Source organism: Theobroma umbraticum, unplaced genomic scaffold (genome assembly GCF_002168275.2).
Source record: "Theobroma umbraticum cultivar Fairchild unplaced genomic scaffold, ASM216827v3 scaffold_55.0, whole genome shotgun sequence".
NCBI classification, from domain to species: domain Eukaryota; kingdom Viridiplantae; phylum Streptophyta; class Magnoliopsida; order Malvales; family Malvaceae; genus Theobroma; species Theobroma umbraticum.
The window spans coordinates 3,040,113-3,058,491 of NW_018397270.1; the positions used below are offsets into that span (position 1 = coordinate 3,040,113).

The 18,379-nt window shown below is 33.9% G+C and overlaps 1 protein-coding gene and 1 pseudogene across 1 annotated transcript; one reads left to right on the plus strand and one right to left on the minus strand.

Moving 5' to 3' along the window:
- Positions 1 to 481: 481 nt before the first annotated feature.
- Positions 482 to 1,618, minus strand: LOC149526543 (uncharacterized; annotated as a pseudogene).
- A 1,037-nt stretch (positions 1,619 to 2,655) lies between these two features.
- On the plus strand, positions 2,656 to 17,519 carry NUDT3 (nudix hydrolase homolog 3). Its single transcript, XM_021441429.1, has 21 exons — positions 2,656 to 2,916; positions 3,111 to 3,290; positions 5,362 to 5,439; positions 6,090 to 6,186; positions 7,353 to 7,486; positions 7,595 to 7,676; positions 8,615 to 8,701; positions 9,963 to 10,069; positions 10,148 to 10,319; positions 10,464 to 10,717; positions 10,814 to 10,895; positions 11,430 to 11,495; positions 11,822 to 11,899; positions 11,983 to 12,078; positions 12,825 to 12,931; positions 13,036 to 13,204; positions 14,014 to 14,097; positions 15,896 to 15,990; positions 16,073 to 16,163; positions 16,245 to 16,391; positions 17,168 to 17,519. Exons 1-21 carry the CDS (start codon positions 2,834 to 2,836, stop codon positions 17,219 to 17,221), a joined length of 2,343 nt encoding a protein of 780 aa, XP_021297104.1. The 5' UTR covers positions 2,656 to 2,833; the 3' UTR covers positions 17,222 to 17,519.
- The last annotated feature ends 860 nt before the right edge of the window (positions 17,520 to 18,379 follow it).

Consider the following 18,379-nt stretch of genomic DNA (forward strand, 5'->3'; position numbering starts at 1 on the left):
GAAATACGATTGCTCTTAGCTAGTTCGCAAATGTCATAATGAAAATCCAAATCATTCAAACCTGAAATATATGTAGTTATAACTTCTTAAGATAACCAAAAGAAAGATGGCTCAATCTTCAGTGCCATAACCATGTAGTCGCTCGAGCCTTTTCTTTGCTACTAGTTTCGATTCGCTTTATTCAATTTCAATCTTTCACTTTTTGTTAACTCTAAATAGTAGAGTTTGCCTTATTTAACACCATAACCAAGAACTTCTAAGTTAAAATGTCTTGAAAAATGCCAAATAAAGGTCAAAAAGTTACAATGCAATTAAAAGTAGAGGTAATTTAGCTAACAGACAAAATATTACATTCAAGGGATGGAACAACAAGGATTGTATCTAATGTAAGAGTTTTGGATAATATGACAGATCCTCATCCAATTCTAGGACATGTACTACCATTAATTGTGGAGATAACAGATTGAGAAGAGAGGACTGATTATAAATAACTAAAGTCCTTAGTCATATGGTCAGATGCACCTATATCAATAATCCATGTATTATTCTTAGAAGTTGCAAAGAATACCGATGCCTTACCACCTAGACCTAAGTGGGCAATGTTTGTCGTAGGCTGCGATTTGTTTGTAATGTTTTTTGTAGGCTTCAATTGGTTTTTTTCTATGGATGTCACCATGGCTTCCCATGCAATCTTCTTTCTAGGTTTCTTTATGAAGTCCCACCACTCAAAGATAGTTAATGATTTCATAACATCATTGTTTCAAATGACCTGTTTCACCATAATGAGTACATACCAGAATGTTAGATTTTTTGATTGATTGATTGCTTTGATACTTTGAGGAGCCAGACAATAATCCTTATTGAGTTCAATTGGCTAGCATAGCCGTGCTCCCAAGATTCAGGCGAGAGCCTCCCATTATCTATCTTTGTTGATATTCTCTCTTGACATATGCATATGTGCTTTCCAAATCAAGTTTTAGATCTTTTGGTAAGATTTCTCCACAAACCTGAACAAATTCAAATCAAGTCCACTGAGAAAAATATAGATTTAAAGCCTAGCCATCGTGGAATATAGTTGGACTATACTTGCAATTGTTCTTTCTTGCAAAATAGTCTTGTGATCAATTTCTTGAAAAATAGCCACAAATTGATTATAGTATGTTGATAATGGTCGACCATTTTGTTTAGTAAAGGAAGATCTCTAGTTCAATTGAAAAATACAAGTCTCATCTGATACATCTTAAAAGGTTTTTGATATAGTTTCCCACATCTCCTTGGCTGTGGGAAAACGAATAGATCGTTATATTAGTGATGGGCTCATTGGGTCAATAAGCTAGCTTTTCAATTTATGATATTTAGTAATCCATGTTCCAAAAATAGGATCTTCGGGTACAAGTTTTTTTACTTTTTCGATGAGATATCCAGCTTTGTTGCGAGGGCCAATATGCATCTCCATGAGTTGAAATCACGATGAGTAATTTGTCTCATGTAGTATAATACTGGTAAAAAACACATAATTGTCTTGGTGGACAATAATTGGTGGTGTTAGGTTGCCTAGTACAGTTGGAACCATGAAATTGTTTGGTTCAATTAGAACAATAGAATTGGTTTTTGCCATATAGTTTCAGATTAACAGAAAAGAAAAATGTGATGGTGCTTCTTTGAGTATAAGCTTCAGAATACGAGATTCGTGTTAAAAAGTTTTTTTCAGATTAAAACTTCTCTGATACCGTGTAAAAAATATTGAAGATCTAAGTAAAGAACTAAACTGCTTAACAAAAAATAAAAAATAATATAAAAAGCTATTTATAATAGCTAACTAAACCTAAACCTACTTGGTGTGTAAGTAAAAATAATTATAATAAACAACTAATCCTAAACCTATTCGGTGTACAAGTAAAGAAAATAATAAATAAAGAAGTATTCTAGCTCTAGACTTCCTTAGTGTACAAGCAAAGTAAAAGGACAATAAGAAAATATTTTGTCCAAAATATTTCTAGAATTAATAATTATAGCTTATGCAGACTAGATTAAATATCAAGCCTTTATGGTCGACTATATATTTATCTACATAGTTTTTAAAAAGGTTTTGCTAAAAAAAGAAAATGCAACCATAATCAAATAGAGCTTCTCCATAATTGACTATAGCAGTTCATGCTTCATTCTCCAATATTTTTAAAATCTAATTCATTTCCTTGTTGAATGTTCTTGTTACTTATTCATTGAGCTAGCACTCCTAACAATTATAATAAAATTGAAATATGTCATACAAAATTATCATTCAATTGACTAGGCCAAGTGAAAACTAATTATATGAATTGAACATAGATTGAAAGACGGTCTTTATATGTAATTATAGATTATTGGTAAATTGCATTTTTAGATGTGAAATAATTTTTTTATTTTTAATCGAGTTGAGGTTTGGGTCAATAAATCGAGTACTCATAAATAAATAAATAAATAAATTTAGTCTTGTAAAGTCAAGAATTTAATAGGTTCGATTATTTAGATAATATCTAGAATATTAGGATTTAAATTCAAATAATAATCTTAAATTTTAATCAAGATTCCAATACTTCATAAATAATAAGATTTTGTGGCATTGTTAATATTATGACCGTTTTGATATTTCTTCCATGAAGAATGAATAGAAAAATTAAAAAAAAAAAACAAAGCGAACTTAAGTAAACAGAACGATCCTAGGGAAGCAACACAGGCGTCTGATTCAAAAACTAAGAATAAAGAAAGGGAAAAACGGAGTTAGAATCTAACAGACAAACCCATGTACTAAACTCTTCAACAATTGTTAGCTTTGAGGACAGAAGAAAGAAAAATGGCAGAGCCTCTCTTGCAACAACAAGAGTATCTCGATGTTCTTACTAAAACCGGTGAAAAAACCGGCGTTTCCAAGCCCAGGCACGGCCCCTCTTACTTCCCCACTCTACCACAATCTTAAAGGAATCTCCATTTCTGGATGATCATTTTTCTTATTTGGTTGAATTATTGATCTTTTAATACAAATGACCCGACCTGTTATTCCATTTCTATAAGCCAATTATTCTCTAAACCGTTGGTTTCTGAATATGTAAATCATTGTGGTGCTGTTGCAGGGGAAATGTTCACCGAGATGGGGATTACCATCGAGCTGTCCACGTATGGATTTTTGCTGAGAGTACTCAAGAATTGCTTCTCCAAAAACGTGCACCCTGCAAGGACTCCTGGCCAGGGTTGTGGGATATCTCCAGTGCTGGCCATATATCTGCGGGTGATTCATCACTAATAACAGCGCAGTAAGTGAATCCTAGTCCACAAGCTTTGGTTGCTGTTTTCCTTTAAGGAGATTGTATGCTTATGAAGAACTGTTTATAATCTTTCTTCTCTGTGCTATGCAAAGAGATTGTCCTCATCTTCTTGTTTATCGTTGCCAATTTTCTTTTGTTGTATATTCTTGGTTGGCATGGTTAATATTTTTTGTTCAAAATATCTTATTGAGACAGTCTCCTAACTGATGCTAAACCTGGTGGTTTCCGGAGTGGCTAGCCAACCCTTTTGTTGGGAAACCAGTGAAGACATCTGACTTCCTTTTTTCTTGTCCTTCTTTTTAAAATGTTTGGTTCTCCTAATATTTCAAGTCCACTTGATGTATAATCAAATGTTAGCATTTTCGAGAATATTTTCTTTCATCAACACTAAGGTAACTGAAGATACAAGAAAAATACGATCTTTTCCTTTTCTTTAGAAGGGACTTTCTTCAACCACAAAATCAGAAGTAAAAGTCCAAATTTTTAATTTTTAAATTGTATCAACAATGTTTAATTTGTTTAGAATTATATTATAATCACTTTTTGGCATGTGCGATAATCTTGTAAGGAGGAAGATTCTTATACAAGGTTTTAGGGAACAATGATCCTCTTCTATTATTCTCAGGTTGCTAGAGATGAAAACTTTTTTTTGTTGTTCACAAGTTGGAGGGCAGGTCTTTGAAAAAACTATATGGTACATGTTTTGATTATGTCTAAAATGGGGGCAAGTAACCATGTTAAATATACTAACTTCTAGTCTTCAGAAAATATATAAATATATTTTGAAGGGAATTTTTTTTGTTGTAAAGTTTTCTTTGTTCAATATTTTCAGCTTTTTGGAATGTAATAAAAAAATAACATATTTTAACAATTTTAAAGATGGTAGTATCACAAGTGATCATTTTCAATTATAGTAGATAAGTGACAACTGTGAGAGGTAATTTCTGGTAGTTGCTAGCCAAGATTGTCATTATTACTTTTTAGATCTAAATTCAGTAAGTAGTTACACTCTCAACAATGTTTCCTGGTGGCTAAAGATGTTGAGACTTGAGAATAATGGGATGATTAGTGGATAGTAGCTAAGAAACAGTGCAGTCAATCCTGGTAATAGTAATTTGATTTCCCCCAGAAATAACTTACTGTTTTTCAGAACAGAAAGTCACCTTTTTTCACTAAAAACCAGACCTTGTGTTTTGTTCGAACAAGCAAATATATTCCTTTGACTAAGTTTCTCGTGTTACTCAAAACATAGGAGAACTTGAAAAATATCTCTATAAGCTATATTTTGCAAAACAAAGACTGTTGATGTTTTCAGTTACTTAGCGGCTTGAAGCAACCATTGCAGGAAATGGTTACAGCTTCAAAGTTATGAGTTAAGACTGACTGTCTATGGTTCCTATTACGACCAATATTTGAACAGTGAGTGGTTTCAGAAATAGGGCTGCCCAATTTTCAGCTTCAATTGCACTCTATCTTAGTAATTTCCATCATTCATTCACCCAATATGTATATTCTCAGACCTGTATCCAATGTTTGAATCCTTTAATCATGAGCCGAGGAGCCATTTGCTTTGGGATTATGATGAGTTTCCTTTGAATTGTTATGACAGACTGCCCTGCTACTTTAAACGTTGGATATCTCATGGTCATAAATATGAGGAATGCACTTTGACCTTGAAATCTTGAGGACATGGCTTATGATGCTGGCAAGTTTTGAATTTCACCAGATTTCCTACTATAGCCTGACAGATTTTTGCTTAATAAGAATAAAATGATAGTTTTTTTTTTTAACATTGTTCGACATGGTACCTGTTAGTTTCCTTATTCTTCCAACAATAGCTATCTGGAAGATGATCTTATTGTTCATTCCTTTGTTAGCAACTATCAACACAAGAGACTCTTTGGAGATCAGTGTCTATGGATTTTTTCCTAGCTTAGCCCAGTTTCCATCTTCCCCATCACTCCTTACATGTTGAAAATATAACTCTCCACATATTTATCCATATTTGGTTGTTCCTGGTGTTAAAGTACACTGCTTGCTAACTATCTTATGGACTCAGGAGGGAGCTTCATGAAGAGCTGGGGGTGGTCCTCCCAAAGGATGCATTTGAGTTGATCTTCATTTTTCTTGAAGAGTGGTTAGTTGATAAAATTCTCTCTCCGTTGGATGAGTTTTACTTTTCTCCTTATAATATAACTGCTCTAATGAATAGATGACTATGGTTCTTTGTTGGTGGTCTTGACCACATTTTCTTTGGTTTTGTTTTTGTCATCTTTTACTTTTTCCCAATGATTAATGCGAAGAAATCACACTTTCATCCCATTTATGCTTTGCTAGACTTTTAGCTTCATTGCAGTTATTTCTCTGGTGCTAATGCTGCTTATTATATTGAAGTCTATTTTTGGTCCATCAGGGTTCCATATTTTCGTTAGACAACAAGTACTTGAATATATTTATTAGGAAACATATGGTTTTAATTTTCAATAAAGTTCATAGATGGATTGACCTTCTTTTTCTTAGAGAACAGCATTTTGATCTATATTTTTTCTAAGGTATGCTGCACCAAGGTGATGCAATATTGAAGACCAACTGGACCTTAAGATTCTAGTTTGGTCCTGCATCACTTTCAATGAATCATTTTCACCATTTTTGCATTTTTCATTTCATGCTGTGTTTATTTTCATGGAATTTTTGTTTGATGAATTTCAATGTTTTGGGACGCTTAAGTGGTTTTGTGATGTTTGCAACTTCATTTGACTTAATACTACAATTTACATTTGGTTGCAGTGTCATAAATGATGGAAAATTCATCAATAATGAATACAGTGATGTATTCCTAGTAACAACTCTAGATCCAATTCCTCTAGAGGCCTTTACACTTCAGGTAAGGAAGTTAATCATTATTTTCAGTTGAAAATTTCTACTCATTCAATGTTATTTTATATGGAAATACAAAAATTCTGTATTCTTTTTCTGTATCAAAGTACCTTCTCTGGCCTGTAAAAAAAAAATTGAGATGAGCACTAACAGTCAGAATTATCATTCAACATTTTACTAGTTTTGCTTTCTATTGTTTTTTGATGAAGTATGGATTCATTTTCTTGCTATTCCAAAATTTCTCCAGGAATGATAAAGTTGTGTGTAAGTGGAATATGTAGTGTAGGTATGCTTTATCATCTCAAGTTTAAACATTGCTTGTATTGAATGTCCGTATGGAATTCAACTCCGGATCTTAAGCCTACTACATGGCCTGATGATGAAATTCCAACTCTTGTTTGTGTTTCAATGCTGTTTTATTTTGTAACTTCTGTTATTTGATTGGAAACTTGCTTGTGGATCTTAGTGAGCACTGAAAGAAAGATGCCAGGTGATGAGTTAGAGGAACTTAGCTGAACAAATTTCTCCCTTTTTTTTTTTTCAAAATCTTCCAGAATACTATGGACTGCCAAAGCATGAGTAAAATTTAACTTTTCAAAATCTCCTTTCCCATGCATTTTTGAAGTTAAATAGGCCTTTAAAACAATCAGGAAAGTACATAATTTACAAATAAAGGTTTTATGGTAATAAAATTGCAATACTGGGAAAACATCTTGCACTGAGACGAGTGAGAAATCTAAAAGTCCGTAAATGTTTGATCACATGCATTGGTTAGAACATACCGTTCTTTTATGGTTAGTTGTAGAACCTAATAGGCATGCTCAGATTTGCTTCAGTAGTCCTATTTTAAGTTAAATCACTATAGCTCACAGGTTTTAATCCGATAGCCTGAGATCTCTTTCTTCAAAACTTCCATCCTCACCATGATTGTCCGCCATGAGTTGGTTTTAATCTTAGAATCTTAAAGGTGTAGGTGGTACCTGGTGCTTAATTTTTAATTCATTATACCCTTTTTTCACAATCATATATGAATATCATGCTTTGACTTGCAAAACATGTTCAAGCCTCAAATTCATCTTATTATAATTTCTTATTAATAACAAGTAAAAACCTTACTTCTACAAAACTGTCTGAAAATCTGAATGTCTCTTATTTGCTTTTGTTTGATGACAGGATACTGAAGTGTCTGAAGTAAAATATCTTTCTTATGAGGAATATAGGAGTCGGCTAGCTAAAGAAGATGCTGAATATGTGCCTTATGATGTAAATAAACAGTATGGTCTGCTTTTTGATATAATTAGAAGAAGGTAGGCTATGAGTAGCTATGGCCGTGAAATCCAACAAAATAGTCGTCAAATTCATCTAACTGTTATCTATTCATGTTGTTTTTAACATTTCACATATACTTGCCAAAGGTACAAAGAGAACACTGAGGCACGCAGTTTAGCACTACAAAAGCAACTTCAGCGATATGCACCTGTTTCTCTGACTGCAGAGGTTGTCAACTTTCTTCAATTTCAATATTAGTTACTGCACTGTCTTGGTTATGACTTCTGATCTATCTTTGATATCTTACCCTCAAGCTTTTATGTAGTCAATCTGCATTTAGACATGGTGTGATGTGACTAGTATGTGTCTGCGTGCATGTGCATAAATTGACATCTAATTTATTGTTAATGAAGCATCCTTAGATTTAAGTTTTTATATTATATATACATTGAGTAGGATGTGGAATCTTCGTCAATCTACTGGAGGTAATTCACGGTACAAAAATAGGGTATGCATGAGATAAAAAAGATGGCAGTGGGAAAGTTCTGTATGCATGTGCTAGAATGTTTTTGCTTTCTACTTACTGCTGTATGGCCCTGGTGTGAACTGCTCAAATTTCAAATGGAATGAAAAAGAATTTATTTTATGATGAGAGATGCTGCATAGTGGATAGAATCTTGACTATGTAGAGCTTGTAAAAGTGAGATGGACAACTTTTAACTGGTATTCTATGGAAGATAACTAAAGTATGACTGAACCATCAAATTACCTTCAATCGTACTTTAAAAAATTCTGATTGCACTTTAAGGGAATTTATGGACACTTTTGGTTTTACCTTCATCACTTTGTTCATTCACAGGTGGATGACGTCAGAAACAGGCATATTTTGGTTGATTTTTTATTTTTTGGGTTATTTCTTTTTGTGGTATGTCAGGTATCCTCCGAAGATTTATAGAAGCATGGAGTTATTGTTGATTTAGGGAAGGATTAGTGTTATGATTCTTTGTTCTTCTTGCATCACACATTCAATGTATCACTATATATAAGATTCATGCACAACTTTCAGCTCTTCTCTCACTTTTTAAGTTTATAAAAGATAAATATTACAGTCAGGCCTTTTCTAAGTATGTATTGGAATATTTACTAAATCTATTCCCTCATTGCAGTTGACAGGACTTACGGATGCTGACAAGGAGGCCTTGGTGTTACTTATTAAGGCTGCAAAGATTATGGATGAGATCTTTTATCTTCAGGTTGTATTTATGCATATAAGTAGACAAAAAGTCACACACAAGTACAAAGATGCACAAAAACATGTGCTCTGATCTGCTAGCATATCTGATGGTTTAGGTGGGCTTTATTTTTCCATGGGTTTAAAACTTGTTTTATGAAGCTTATCCATCTGTGTGTGTGTGTACATTTATTCTTATTATTATTATTATGTTTGGAGGTTAGTTTTGGATGATTGACATTTTGACTTTGAGATTTGGAATCGAGAAAACCTCCAATTTTGAGTTTATGCAATTAAGATTGTTCAGACTATTATTGAGTATTCTTATTCTTGGTTATTTTTCCTAAATCAGTATCATATATGCCAGCAGCGAGCATATCATTGTTGGTTTCTTTGGATTTGAACAAGAGGCATAATGTGTAGAATGGTGCCACAAAATCGATAGTCTAGTTCATAATATTCACAAGAACTCTCCAAAAGGCAATAGAACTTTTAATTGATTAAAAACTTTATATTGAAAGCCACATAGATGGCTTGTTTTATTACCAACACACTAGTTGCAAAACAGGGAGACAGAACACAAAAATTCTTTGCTAGTTCAGTGTTATAATATAGGTGGTTTTGAGTGATTTCTCTCAGATGCGTCTAGTGCCTCATTTCCTTGTTTCTTCTCCTGGAGAAAATTAGTTTTAAACTTATGAAATGGAATGCATGTGGTCTTTCCATGAGCAATTCGATGTGAGATGATATTACAAGAAAGTATTAGGTACATGGGCATAATATAAAGAAGAAGAAGGCATAAGTCGATTTGACACCAGAAAGTAACTGCCAAGGATTACAGCTTATATGTCCAGAGTGCAAAATAAAAGCTTTGTTTCTTTCACTAATTGCACAGACTTTATTAGCTAAAAGGTCATTATCTTGTTGCATGCAAAAAAAGTGTTTTGGTACATATTTACAATGAAATTAGAAGTATTCATTTTCAATATAGGATTTTCAGCTGGTCACTAACTCAATTCGTTGATGGAACCTTGTGCTCTGAATGACATAATTGTTTCTAGGTCTGGAATATTGCACAGAAAAACTATGGTGTTGTGAATGTTTTTATCTAATTTTAAATCATCTCTATTGTCCTGAAGTGCTTAAATCTTTAGTTTATTTGGAATGAAAAGTATTAAATGATATGGTGCTAAATTTGGCAATTTTAAGTAAATGCTTAATTTTGATAGCATGGCACCATATGCTGATATTTGCCTCTGTTCTCTTCCACCTCAAATAATCAGGTTTGGTACAGCAATCCAGTTCTAAGAGAATGGTTAAAGGGGCACGCTGATGTCTCACAATTGGACCGCCTGAAATGGATGTATTATTTAATTAATAAGAGTCCATGGTAAGTCTTTCTATATGATGCCTAGTTTTTTTGGAGGGAATATCTCTTTATTAATGATCAAACATTATTTATCAACAGGTCCTGCCTTGATGAAAATGAGGCATTTTTAACAACTGCAGATTCAGCAATAAAGCTGCTTCCTGAAGCCACAAAGCCAGTTACTGGGTGGAAGGGTCTAGAGTACAAAGCTGCATTTCCAATGCTAAAACCTCCTGGTGCAAACTTCTACCCTCCAGACATGGACAAAATGGTAGTACACGGAATTCATTATGTGCTGCAAAGAAGAATAGTTTAAGATTATATATGTGACTATGCACATAAGCTGCCAGAGTAAGCATCGTTTTATTATTACTTACATATGGACTGAGATCGACAAGTTTCATTTGTGTCGTAGGAATTTAACTTATGGAAAGGAAGTCTAAAAGCGGATCAGCAACAAGATGCAATGAGCTTTTTCAGTGTTATTAAAAGGCACAGTCAAGTAAATTGGGACTCTTGTCTTTACAATAATATATTTGATGGAACAAATCATTCAGCAGGGTCTAGTCATGATCTTTATAGCATTCCTTACTCCGAAGAGTATCATTCTTTCCTGACAAGAGCTTCTGAATTGTTGCATAAAGCTGGGGATTTGGTCAGATCACCTAGGTATGGTTGTGACTGAATTTTTTTCTTCTAATGTAACTGAATTTGAAAGCTTATGCCAACTGCTAATATCGCTTCAGTTGCTCCTGGTCTATTTAGTTTGAAGAGGTTGCTCCATGGCAAGGCAGATGCATTCCTTTCAAATGATTATTATGACTCAGATATAGCTTGGATGGAATTGGTTAGTAATTTCTATATTTTTATCCTTTTCTTTCTCCTTAGGTTATGTTACTTTTTCATCTTTTACATCAATGAATTGTTACAATGCATATTTAGTATGGTATAATTTTAAAAAGATGCCCTTAAAATTAGATCCGAATGAATGGCTACCTCTGGAAGCAATGTGCTTGAGAAGTACTTAACTTGATGAGGGGAGAATTTTACTATGTTGATCTAAGAGTAGGATCAAATCTCCCCCTCATTAGATATCAGAGTTAGCATATAGGAGGATGACAACCTCGCCAAGTTAGATCAATTTTAAACTTTGAATCACTCCCTAAACAAGGTGAAAGTTTTCTTAGAGCCACCAATTCTCTAGTTTTGGTACTACTTTTTTTTTCCTCTGCTTTAAATTCAATTATTTCGTTTTTTTTAATTTCAAAATATCAGTGATATCTTGTTTGATGTCAATACTTAATTTGACATTCATTTCAATTCATATTCTAATGAACTCACTGGCACTTCTTTCTCTCCCTGTTCCATTTTCCTGGTTTAGGATTCTGAGCTGGATGTCACCATTGGTCCATATGAAACATATGAAGATGCATTGTTTGGGTACAAGGTAATGTTATTCATATTAAACACATTTTCTTCCTCCACTCCAATCATTTTTATCCAGCATAAGAGGGTGTTAATGAAACCTTCTTCCCTTTAATTGTCCATCCTTTTCTGTTTTTTATTTAGATATATTTGTTTGTGTCATTCTGGCAAGTCATGGCTGATTAGTGTTTGAGTGCTCCCATATGCACTTGCACTCATGCATACTTATGTCCCTGTCCTTGTATAAATAAAGGTTGAAAATTAAATTTGTAACCTGGTGTAATTGTATTGCAATTATGAGTTTCCTTTGATGGGATGTATAGCTCATTAAAGGCACTGTTTTCTTAGGCTACGTTTGAAGCATTTATTGGAGTTCGGGATGAAAAAGCAACTGCTCAACTTAAATTGTTTGGTGATAATTTGCAGGTAGGTAAAGTCATTCATAGCCAAAGTTCTAGCAAATTTCTTCTGGTCACTTATTTGTTTCTGACAAAATATCCAATTTTTAGGTTTTGGAACAAAACCTTCCTATGGATGATGCATACAAATCAAAGGATATCATTGCTGCTCCAATTCGTGTTGTTCAGCTTCTTTACAATGCAGGGGTAAGTTGTAGGAAACGTTTAGAAAAGCTTTTCATGATAATCATATGATTTTGTTGGTATTAATACACATCGCAGATGCATGAATGTTGTATACATGCATTTTGTAGCTAAGATTTTGGGGACTTCATGCTGTATGAATACTTTGTTTGAAGTTATGTTGCTACACATAATTGATTCATGGTTTAGATCCTCCTCTTTCCCCAAACCTTTAATCTTGAAATTTCCCTTTGTAGATTTTATCAGCAGTTGACATAATGATTGCTTAGACATAAGTAGAAAAAGAGTAAATGAAGTATCAAATGTAATACATCATGTGTGTGTATATGTATGTATGTATGTATGTATGCAAGTATGTATTATGTGGGCGCATTAACTAGTTTAATGACTCAAAAATGGATGCAAGGAATGAGATTGGAAAGAATGAAGCACAACAAAGAAATCATCTCTGAAAGTTTACCTTTTTGGACAAAGTTCTGGTGCAAAACAAGTAGAAGAAAAAACTCATGTTGCCTACTGGTGCTGCTGCGTGGTCCTGGCTGCAGAGTTATTATGGTGTTTTTTAATAGAAAATCAACAAGTTAATTTTATTTTTCTTTCTATAATATGGAATTTATGGTTTGAAAAAAACCCTTGTTTGTATTTCTTTGTCGTCGTTAGTTTAATTTTCCTCTAGAGCATCCTTTCTTATATATGCAATCATTTATCTCAGACCAATATAAGGTTAACATATTTGTATTTGACAACAGGATGTGAAGGGTCCTCAGACTATTGCTTTCAATTTACCAAATGATGAACGTATAGTAAAAGATCGAGGAACAGCAATGGTTATCCTTAAGAATGTTTCAGAAGCAAAGTATAATTTTTTCCTTCAAGTTTATATGATCATTTTTAAATTGCTCTGTTGCTTACATTTCCATAATTCTTAATGATTATGTGATTATTTATCATCTTAACCAGGTTCGAACAGATTCTTCAGCCCATAGCTGATGCATGTATTACAAAGGAACAACATGACCTTGTGGATTTTGAGTCTTTCTTCACTCACACAATCTGCCATGAGTGCTGCCATGGGATTGGGCCTCATACAATAATCCTTCCTGATGGCCGAAAGTCTACTGTTAGATTGGTTAGTTATAATGTTTTCTTTTTATTCATGTTTTATTTCTGTTTCTAGAATGTGTCTTTCTAGCATTTTCATTACAAACATAAATTCATGTCCTGAAAGGAAAAAATTTTGAGCTCTTTAATTATATGAGGCCAGTTATCAACCATCCAGCTCATTGTGGGTGGTACATCAACATAGGTGAGCATACTTTGTATTCTGTGTACCTTTGGGTTGGGAATGGTTAGAAAAAGCTTGCTTTGCTTGCAAGCTAGATTATATATTTTCTAACATCAATAATGTCTACAGACCTTGAGCTTGTTTTTGTTCATACTATTGACTCTGAGAAACATGTCACTACATGTAACAGAAGGTATTATGTAAATTGAGGTTTATATAATATTAGAAAATGGGGGAGAAAAGAGAAAAGGAAGAAATATAATTACGACATACGTGTGTCTGGAGAATTTGTGAGGAAGAACATTACCAATGGATTATAGGCACTCTTATCTAGTATGGGTTTTCTTATTTGTTCAAGAGTCAGGACTAGGGTTACAAGCATTCTAACTATCAATATTTAAATTGTGATTTCCAAACTTTTAACTTGATTATTGGAAATGGAATTCAGAAATACTCTTGCTCTCTCTCCCCTCCTTTTGCTCTCTCCCATCTCTGTTCTTTCTCTTTTTGCTGCATCAATCTGGCTATTAACTTTTTTCTTTTGAAGTTTTCTTGTTGGAGTGTCTACAAGTTACTATTGTCATTAACATAAATGTTACTGTATTCTAGTTATTTATGGTTTGCAATGGCTTCTCTTCTACTGTTTCTAATAGGAGCTGCAAGATCTACACTCAGCTCTGGAAGAAGCAAAAGCTGACATAGTGGGTCTTTGGGCACTGAAATTTTTAATCCAAAAGGTTGGTAACCAAATTATGTTTTAATATTTTTTCTTTGATGATAGGAGTGCCTGTGACTGTCAAGTTTGCACATTAGTTGATGCAGTTGGCAATTAATCTTTTTCCAAGTGCCTTATCTTTGGGATTAGGATTTTCGTTCTTTGCTGCAATTCACTAGCTCTTTCAGCCTCACAAGTTTTGCTGCTTTTACAAGAATAAAGAATTCATAAATTTCAACTGCTACCAACGTGACTTAAAATTCATATTTTACCCAGCTCCTAACCCCCTTCCTAGAAGAAAGTTTTTCAAGTTGACTCAAGATTGGGCCGTAATCATAAAGATTAGGAGCCATAAATTGTGGAATTCAGAAATTTGTATAGTCATTTAAAGATTAGATTGAGGTTTCATGAAAGCCAGCTACAAGGTTATTTGGTATTAGCTAGTCAAATAGCTGCTTTGAGTGACACTTATTTAACATATTTATTTGTGAGTCAAATATTTCATTGAAACACGCCAAACTGGGTCGCATGCCCAGCCCAGAAATATTCTTTTTAACAAAAACTTTTTGGTTCAATTTCATTGTGCCCCACAAAGTTTCAATTGCAGCAATGTCACAAATCTAAGCACAGCACTCCTTCCCTCGTCCACCGTGCCGCCTCCACAAATTTTGACAGCAAAGTTGAAATAATGTATACACATCACCTGGATATTCGGTTATAGTTCTTTTTTTGTGTGTGTGTTATCCTTGTGTAATTGGGAAAAGAATTTGAAAATTCAATGTCATTGTCCAATCACCTTCTGAGACCGTTTTGTCAATTGTCAGCTTCAATATCCCATCAAGATGTTTGTGATTTCTGTAATAACAGAACTTAACAAAAATGGTCGTCAATTCATCCTCATCTGACCTTTTCAATCTGTTCATTAAGTCTGGTGACTGCAATTAGTCGAAACCAAAAAGAGGTCACTTGGCATTTGGCAACACAGATAGTAAAGAAGGTTGATGACACATATGAACTTGGCTGTTGAGCATATTTTCCTTATCTGAGACTGCAGCATTCTTTCTTAGAAATGCCTCAGTTTTGGAGTAATTCCTGTAATGGGAGAAATCTTAAAAGGTCAAGAGTTGGATGAAAGAGGAGTTTTGATGCAGGCACATATGAAAATTATTTTTTTAGTATTTTATTAGCTTAGGATTTTATTTTATTTTATTTAGTTTGAGATTTTTTTGCTTTTTTAGAATTTTAATACTTTAAGTCTTTATTTAGGATTAGGATTACTATTTGATTAGGATTTATCTTAGCTATTATAAATAGGTGATCCTAGATATAGGATTATTATCTTCTTTTGTTATTTTTGAATATTTATTCAAGACCCAATTATTTTTCTATTGTTCCAACACAATCAACCCTATTCTACCCCTAATTGTTGAGTTCTAATTGCCCTAAACCCTTTGACTACATCAAGTTTCTTCACATCACTGGTGTTCGAATGCAACCCTTTACCATGCACATCGCACTCCTGAATAATCCATCACATGCATTGAATTCATCTGTTTGTACAGGTGTTTTAGTCAAGCTTAAGTCCCAAACTCCCAATAATGAACATAGGGAGGTAAACCTTCAAACTTGAACCATACATTTGAAGGGATGACTGCAGAGTTAATCCATATTGTATGGAGAATAAGTTAGAGAGTTGTGCACTAGTTGTCTTTCTATGGGAACATTATGTGCTTTTATGACAAATGATATTATGTGGAACTATTGAAAACGAAGGCTTATTCGTAGTGTCTCTGTCTTTTTTTGTTGACATTTTGGAGCAGCATTTACTTCCAAATAGTTTGACTAAGTCCATGTATGTTTCATTCCTTGCGGGATGCTTTCGGTCAGTACGATTTGGCTTAGAGGAAGCTCATGGGTAAGCAAACTATTCATTGTCCATTGGCAACATGTTTTTATTATTGTTATTGACCATTCTAGATTTACTAAATAATGTTCAGAAAAGGACAAGCATTGCAATTTAACTGGTTATTAGAAAAGGAAGCCTTTATTCTGCATCCTGATGAGACATTTGCCGTTAATTTTGACAAGGTATGGCATGTTTAAATTTTCTCTTAAATAAATTTGTTTAGCCAAAACACTTCCACCAAAAATGTTGTTATCTTTGGAAAGGTTGAAGAAGCGGTTGAAAGCTTGAGTTGGACAATACTTACCATACAGGCAAAGGGTGACAAAGAGGGTGCAAGTTTGCTTCTTGAGAAATATTGCACAATGACACAGCCATTGAAAGTTGCATTGCGAAAGCTGGAATGCATTCAAGTATGTCCTACAACATTCTAGCATACATTTATGCATAAATACTTGCAAGTGGATGACTACTAATGTAATGCAAAAATTAAAGTTATTGGTTATCATGTTTTCGGGGAGAAAAGGGATAGATGTTTACTCTACATGCATACGTACTGGAGAAATATTGTTACCGAGCCTATGTGCTAGCGCCATAACCCTAATTTGGTATGAGATGGAAAACGGAAAGGGAGAAGATGAAGTGAAGGAGAAAACTTGAGATGCTACCAATGTGGTAGTGTCCTATTGTTAAAATAAAGAATATAAAAAAACTACAAAAACTAATGTAGCAGTTACCCTAATTCTGTAATACTTAAAATGATCCTCTCTCTTTCTCCTGTTCATAGAATAGATTTATAAACAGGAAGTAGTGTGACTAAAGAATCTACTTGCCCACATCATACCCTCAAGGGCTTGGCTGTTAAATGTAGATGGTCACCTCATAAGCTAAATCTTTAATTGCTATGTAAAAGGTCAAAAATTGCAGTAAAATTGATGCCCAGTGTGTTCTAACCTCGTCTTATCTAGCATTATAAGCATAATGCCTCATATATTAACATTTGCCTTAGGTGCCAAAATCTCTCTAGCTTTTATGTGTTTTGAAGGTTGATGATGTCATTTTGTGCGTTTTGTTTGATTGGCAGGAATAAGAATTTGTTTTCCGATAAATGATTGTGATAGAAATATTAAATGAAAGTGCCTGTTTCAAGGTCTTTACTTATATTCTTTTGCTTCCATTTAATTTTCAGGTGCCTGTGGATATTGCGCCTACATTTCCAGCAGCCCAAATGTTGTTAGAATGAAAGACTACTATTGTGTAGTTTACTACCACCACAAAGGGCCATGCCGTTTATGATTGAAATTGCTATAACAAAATAAAGCTTTTTAGCAGTAGCATCATTCCTCATATATACAATTTATTGAGATATATTTTATGTCAGCTGTAGGATTGGGTGAATCATCCCTTTAAAGAAGCATAATTTCTCGAACAGTTCATGAAGTTGTAAGTTTGATGAAGTTCCTAGTTTAAGCATCCGGGAAGCCAAATGTGAATGATATGTTGGCATTATTATAGATTGAACAAATTGAGCTCTTCTTGCATCCTTAGCACAACTAAATTCCTGCATTTTTTTCATACAATTCAGAGAAGCAAATATTGATTCCAGGGAGAAAGAGCCACGGAGCATTTGAGCCTAGACATGGATACTTACATGCACTCCTGGTGAGTACCAATCTAATTTAGGCTATCCAGCCAACCGTGGCCTCCAGTGGACCACTGTTAACCTCTCAAAATGATTGATGAATCCAATCAGATTGTGGATATAGTTCTCAGGGACAAGAGACTGTTCCTTGTTCATGGCGTATGGTTAAAAAACCTAGGTCGTTGAGTTTTCATGAGCATATGCTATCCTTTTGTTTCCAAGAACTTGCCTGATGCTCAAAAGAAAATTTAGGAGCATGCTACTAGCTTGACAAAGAATTTGGTGCAACATAATTAGCTGAAATGGTTAAGTAGTTGATTGTCAGGCAACTTAATGGTTTTTTTTTTTTTTTATAATTGAGAGAAGAAAATTCGAATCTTACTTTTTAGACAAAAGGACAATATACTAATCAATGAATCAAATATTTGAATGTTAGTCAACTTAATGGTTTTAGACATAAGGTTTGAAACTTAGGAATTTGCATTATTTTATTGTTAAATGAAAAGCCTGAAAAAGGGTCACTCCACCGAGAATGCAATGGGGAAAGAGCAACGAGACCAGAGTTCATTCTAGCAATTTTAGAGTCAACATTTGAAGAGTGCTAGGACACAATAAAAAAATTGGACAGGGATGACTGTTTGATCACCTTTATATTAGCATGTTAGCATCTGCTAATACATTCTCTTTCAATACAAGTTTTAGTAAGCTCTGGGGCTTTGCCACCCTTTTTATCTAATCCCCATATTTATGGGCAATTTA